Source organism: Calliphora vicina, chromosome 1 (assembly GCF_958450345.1).
Source record: "Calliphora vicina chromosome 1, idCalVici1.1, whole genome shotgun sequence".
In the NCBI taxonomy this organism is placed as follows: domain Eukaryota; kingdom Metazoa; phylum Arthropoda; class Insecta; order Diptera; family Calliphoridae; genus Calliphora; species Calliphora vicina.
This window is the reverse complement of record NC_088780.1, coordinates 8,138,009-8,145,159: the sequence shown is the minus strand read 5'-3', so window position 1 is coordinate 8,145,159 and position 7,151 is coordinate 8,138,009. Positions and strand designations below refer to the sequence as shown.

The window sequence follows — 7,151 nt, the reverse complement described above, 5'->3', positions numbered from 1 at the left end:
TTTTAATATTCTTATAGTGTTTTGTTTTCTTTTTCTTTTATTCTTTTTTAGGTAAGTTGGTAACATGGTTCCCAGGCAGTAATTATAGAATGACATTGTGGAAAATAAATGTATGGTAGGTATCCCTTATTGCTTCTTTTGTCTGAACACGTGTTCAAATAGAGGATATTTTTCTTATGATTTTTAACAATGTAATGTTTGCTTTTTAAAGATTTAAAAGAATTTTGAAATCAGAGGCAGTTTTTCATTAATCAACCTGAAAATTGGTTTATTTTTTAAGGTGATTAAAAAAACTCTATAAAAATCATGATCATAGTGATGACTTGGTATTTTTTTTTTAATTCTAACAGGAAGTCTGTTGGTTTTTGGAAAAAAATAAAAACATTTGTTTGGTTTTTGTTTAAATTTCATAAATTATTTTAATTTTTGTTTAGTTTTTTTTTCGGAACTTATAAATAATTTAACAATTTGTTTACTTAGACTATCACATCATTATTAGTATTATTATATTGATTATATTAATTTGTTAAAGCTTTGTTTGTGATTAAAAATAATTATAAATATAAATTAAGGCTTTTGGATAAAGCCCGGTTTGGAAGACATTTTGAACTAAAGGGTGCATTGACTCTTTGTTAACAGCTGGAGTTAAGATTACCAAGGGCGCCAGACATTTTCCTCATCCTCAATTTCCACATCGATACTGGTAACATCAATGGGTGTGGTGGGACAGGTGGTTAAAAGTTGAGAGGAGGCATACTTTTCACTGCCAATGCTGGAATTTGGACTGGTGGAATAACTGGAAACAGGTGAAATTGGCACAGAGTATTGACCTCTGAAATTGGGGGCTCCAATTTGCACGGACAAGGGGCTGGTAAGAGGTAGAGCTGGTTTAACGGCAGGCTGCAATTGATTGAGACGTTGACCCAAGTGGGTCATTAGTTGAGTGCCCAAGGAAACATTGACACCTGGCAGTTCCGACAATGATTTGGAGACTTCATTGACAGCATGTATGTAACCGGAACGGAAACCTTCGGCCTGATTCATGGTGGTATTGCCATTCGAACTGCTCGATTTGCGTTGTTGTTTCATTTTTTGCAAATGCGAAACGGTCAGCTCTAAGATGTCGGCTTTCTCCAAACGTGTGACATGTTCACCTTCCGATTCCAATGTGGCCACCATTAAGTCTTTCAATTCATCCAGGCATTTATTAATGCGGGCACGACGTTTGCGCTCCAACATGGGTTTCATAACTTTGCGGTATTGATAGGTTTTAGACATTTCCGACATTTGTACAGACATTTTGTTTATATTTGTGTTTTTTTTAAAGTTTTAAAGCAACAAGTTAATTTATATTTTTTTGAAAATCTTTTACTGATGTGTCTACTTCAAAGGCGTAAGACGTAATGTACTTAGTCAACACACTCTCCCCGGCTTTTATACCCATCACAGCGACTCTCAATAATGCAGCTCTCTACTCCCAACAACCCTCATAAAATGTTAAGGAATGTGTTTTAAAACTCTCTTTCTCATTCCTATACTCTGCTCTGCAGGCATTCTTATACTTACACACACTCTTGCCATGTCATGTTATCTTGCAACAACATGCCTTTGCAACAAACCAACCCCTATTTCTGGTTATGTGTGCAGCTAGCAAGCAAGTCTTAAGCTATTTCTTATTGTAAATTCTTATACATACGTTTGCTTGCACCCTTATCCAGTATAATGTTATTGTTGTTTTTTTCGTTTACCTTTAAGGAAGTAAATTAATGCTAAGGCATGCAAAAGGACCTTTTTTGTTGGCTGCTTGCACATTCATTCCCAACCGTGGGAAACACTTTCGTTCGTAGATTCTCACGCGAGTTTCGTACTGCAGACCGACAGACACACACACACAATTTACAGCTCACCTGGCCACGAGACTGTTTATTTTTGTCAAAAAACGATTGTTTTCTTCCCTGGGAACTTATTTTCCCACAGCTCGATGAATTGTTTGTTAGCAGCAATCTCGGCTCTTAGTTCTTAGACAGCTGTTGTTTTTATACTTATTCGTATCATTGCTCGTATGGTCTTCTTGCTTGTTTCTTCTTATAGAAATCTAATTGTTTCCTGCCGTTTTTCGTTTCGTTTTTTGTTAAAATTACAACGGCAATTTTGTGATCCTTGTTGGCCATCACAATGTCACTTACATGAAGTAGAAATATTGTGCTTTAACTTTAAGATTTGTGTTGTACACTTGTTTCTCTGCTGCTGCCTTTAGTTTTTGGGTTTTGCTGGGAGTGTGTGGAAACTCGTGTTTTGCGTACGTCGGTCTTTCTACCCAACGTTGGGCTAGAAGTGGGTATTGCCGCGCGTCTTGGTTTGTGAATGTAAAGATTTTGTGTGTAACTGCCTTGCAATTTCGCTGCAGTGGGTCACATCATTGTTGTAAAGATCGCACGCATTGGGTGCTTAAGATCAACTCGTGCTTTAAGTGTGTTTCATGTTTTGCTTTTATGGGATGGGTCATATTCATATACAACATATTTCTGTTGTGTCTTAACGTAATACAGTTTTTATTTTAGCTGCATCATGTTTGGCTTGTTGTAATAATCGTGCTTTAAGTGTGTTGTACAGCTTGATCAGTTTTGGCACCCAATGCAAGAATATTTATGTATATTATTTTATATTTATTGGAGGATAGATACACTAGATTATTGATATAATTTAAAGAGATTTTAATGTTTTACATTTTTGACCAGCACATAATAATAGTAACAAACTATTTGCGACAATGTGATAAAACATAAATAAATTTTATATTAAAGATGCGGGATTTTTTCAAATTTTTAGCTTTTGTTTTGAAACATTTGTACAATATAACTTTATTCAAAGTATTGGACATTGTCAGCAATGACGTTTTCCCATCTCTCTGGCAACACATGGATTTTTTTGCTTGGACCAGCACTCAGGGCATGACTCCTACTCATGCAATGCATTGTATTTAAACTTGGAACATAGTTTATGAGAAGGAGGATAGAGGGAGTAATGTTTGTGGACATTTGATTTGAATTTTGCTATGTTGAAAACGGACAGGAAATACTTATACAGGAAGCTTATTCCACATACGAGCTGTACGTTTAAAGAACGAATTTTCTTTGTAGTTTGTTGGACTTCGAGCCAAAAAAACCGCTCATCGGATACTCTGTTTCAAAGTGAGGGGTATCCCAGAGATAGAGTTCTGCATCGATCCAAACAAATAGTAGTAGGACGAGGCACAATATGGACTATAAAGAGGGTGAGGTAAAACTTCCTAACCACTTCTTTCTAAATAGTTTTCAACAGGTATTGCAACATGTGGCCTAGAGTTCTCATGATGGAATATTACGATCTCATGTATGGCCGTTTTTCGGCCAAGGTTCGCTTCAAACGAATCAGTTGTGATCGATACAGGTTCCCTGTGAAAGTCTGTTCAGATTTCAGCAACTCATAATAGACAGGACCCTTTTGGAACCACCAAATACAGATCATTACCTGAGTTCCATGGATATTTGGCTTTGGTGTCGATTCGTCTGGTTGGCCAGGCTTCACATACGTCTCTTAAGCTTCGGGTTATTCTAATGGATCTATTTTTCATCGCAAGTAATGGATCGGTACAAAAATGATTTTCTTTCTCTCGGCTTCAATTCGCATGGTAGCCAATTTCCCTGCTTTTGGATGAATGTTTTGAAATTGCTGCTTGAGTAGCTCTCAATGATTTTGGAATCTCTTGTTGAATTTGACAATAATCTTCATGGAGTAAGACCTCCAATTCTTAGTTTTCAAACTTTTTTGGCTGGCCTGGGCGATATTTGGTGTAAACCGATAAAACACATTCACCATAAGCTTTGGTGAGCAATCGGTACGCTTCAGCTGCACTTTTTTTTCAAATTAAAGAAGGAAAGCAAAACTTCATGCATATGAATCTTTGTTGGCACAAAATTCGACATTTTCGAAGCAAAAAAATCTTTGTTGTTTACACTTTAATTTATAATAACTAAGTGAGAATAAATGACAGATATGTACCCTTCAAAATGACATATAAGTTATTAAAAACAAAAACCGCGTTCAAAATATAAGCCGTCTATTGTAAATCCCGCATTTTTATGTTTACTGATTCCTAAGCTTTAATATGTAAGACTTGAACAAAAATCTTATAAAATTTCAGTATATCTTCTTAGATTTGAGATGCATAAAAAATGGAGATTCGATACTGATGGTTTGAATTATTTCAAATATTTTGTTCGAGATTCCTCTCCCAGAAGCTCTGTCTAGTTGCTCTCAGAAAGCTGTGACTACTTAACCCACAAATTCAAACACATGTCAGCCATTTAACGCAACTATCCATCTATTTCCTACTTTTTTAAAGCAAACAGTAGCAATAGAAAACAAAATAATCCCTTAAATAGCTGTTAGCATACTTCTCTAACTTAGCAAATATTCGCTAACATAATATGCAATCGAGTTGTCATGGATGATGAAATATGTATGTATGTAGTCGGGAATATGTTTCTTATAAGGAATTTTGTTCTAAATATCTAGTTCTAGAACGAGTGTAGTCAGAACCACTTCAAATCCTTTAATGACAATTACTTCTGAAACGCTTTTCTGATACTAAATATCTTTTCTATAGCCTTTTAAGGCTCCAGTTCTTTGGTACTAGTTATACATTGGTTCTAGACTAGTTCTGTAGATCGCTTATTCTATAAATGGTTCAATGAAAATCCCTCACACAGTTCCAAGTGTGTCAATTTCAACAGAAAATCATAGATGAAAAACTATTGTAGAACTGTTGCTAAGAATGTTTGTGTTTGCTCCATTAAGCTGACTATTTCATTTCTTGTTGTGACAATTTCAAACAAAAATCATTGATCACAACTCAACACGCAGAACGTGTACTGGCTTTATGTATTCGTTGTGGAACTAATAGCATTCTTCCCTGGTACTTGTAACAACTTTATATAGATTTATTTAAACTAATATTTTCATACAAATTAAGTGTCGCGATTTAGTTCATTGCTAATTTTATTAATGCTATATAATATACTATATTCATTTCATTAAAAAGGAATATTAGATGATCCGCATTTCGTATTTTTAGGTTAATTCACGTACATTAATTATAAATTAATTAAACTAAAGGTAGGGTCACACATGATAAATATTTGACGAAAATGTATTTATAAAATGTATTTATATTCCACTAAATAAAATACATTTGAATTCATTTATTTATTTCAAAAACTTATTTTACTTCCCAGCTAAAAAATATTTCGGATTTGGAAGCAATAAATATGATTACTGCATCTTCTACTGCTACATTAATTGCATCCTAAAATTATTGCCTTACAAAAATGATTTTGGAAGGCATACATTAAGCTATTCGTATAGGTGGTGAATAACTTAGAAAAAATCAGCGCTTCTTGTTAGACAATCACTGGGTCTCTAAGATTTTATTGCTTCTCAGCAGCTCTAAAATCTATGTGCATAATTGTTTGCACATATTTAATTCGATGAAATCAGGTTAATTTTAAAGCTGTGAAATATGCTTATTTTGGATTCCTTATGCAGAGCCTCTACGCGAGGAATCCCATATAAAAACCATGTAATCTTTCATGCGAAGTGGTAGCAGTATACAAGTGCTCTCTGCCTTACAAACCTGCTTCCGAGGAAGCACCATCATACTAATCATACTAATTAGTATGATTCAAAACCAAAAATTTAGTTTTGTTTTATTTGATGCTGTTTGATCTTACAAAACACTTGTAAGAGTAAACACGTCAAACAAATTTGTGCTAAAAAAGTGGTTACGATTTTTTGAGCAAATATCTGCCATGTTTGACCCTACCTTAAGGAACATAAACCTTCAGGATTTTAGCAAAAATACTCTCCCTAGATTGAACTATGTAGCTAAGATTTACGTTGTTAGGTTTATTAATTTAGAAAAATCAAAAAATGTGTACACAAGGCAAATATTTACTCAAAAAAGCGTAACCACTTTTTAGCACAAATTTGTTTGACGCTGTTTACTCTTACAAGTGTTTTGTAGGATCAAACGTCATCAAATAAATCTAATTATTTGTTTTGAATCATCCTAAGTAAAATAAGTTTTTGAAATGAATAAAAGAATTCGTCTCTTTTGTCAAATATTTGCCATGTGTGATCCTACCTTAAACCCCGATTAATGGGTACGGAGAAATGCGACGCAAATCGAATAACCTTTTTCCATATATTTTCGCTGTTTTCATATTATTTGGTTCTAGAATAAAAATATTTTAACAAAAAATTAAAAGGAAAATAAAAGTAATTTTTAAATGCTAAATATAAACATAACTAACATAATGTAATGGGAAGTTTCCTTTTTATAAACAAACAATTTATATTTGACTTTCAGAAAAAAAAATTATGACGCAAATCGAATCGAACAAGTTTTGAAAAGATTCAAATCGTGGTCTTAGTGTAATATTCAAAGCACTTATGTGTAAGATTACAACTGTACGAACCTATTTTTATTTCCTTAGCTAAAATAACATTAAAAAATCCAAACTGTTTACTAGGAATTTATTACTTACTAGCTGACCCGACAGATGTTGTCCTGTCCAAATTAGAAAAATATGCTTGTGTTCGATTTGTGAATTTGTGAGAAGCGGTTTGAAATGGAAATATGAGTGATCACAGATCGAGATCCATTTCTTATTGGCCAAGTTATTAGCGAATTTATTTATTGTGAGTTTTTATATACAAAAAATTGATTTTTGGTCAGAAATATGAGTGATCACAGATTGAGCTCTTTTTCTTGATTAAAAGCTTATTGGCCAAGTTTTTAGCGAATTTAGATATTTTGAGTTTTTATATAAAAAATCGATTTTTGTTCAGAAATATGAGTGATCACAGATCAAGCTCCTGTTCTTGATTGAACGCTTATTGGCCAAGTTATTATCGATTGTGAGTTTTTATATATGTAATCGAATTTTGGTCTGAAGTATGATTGATCACAGACCGATGTATTTTGAAGATGTATTAGTTGACGTGGACAATTTTTATTTATGTAAAAACTTTTGCGGACTATGTATTGCGAACATTAAAAAAAAAATAGTTAAATCGGTTCGGGCATCCTGCGATTTTAGATATATGGA

At 33.6% G+C, this 7,151-nt stretch overlaps 1 protein-coding gene across 1 annotated transcript; it reads right to left on the bottom strand.

The window, feature by feature from the left end:
* Positions 1-384: 384 nt before the first annotated feature.
* On the bottom strand, positions 385-1,317 carry E(spl)mgamma-HLH (Enhancer of split mgamma, helix-loop-helix). Its single transcript, XM_065515738.1, has one exon. It carries the CDS (start codon positions 1,297-1,299, stop codon positions 652-654), a length of 648 nt encoding a protein of 215 aa, XP_065371810.1. The 5' UTR covers positions 1,300-1,317; the 3' UTR covers positions 385-651.
* Positions 1,318-7,151: the final 5,834 nt, after the last annotated feature.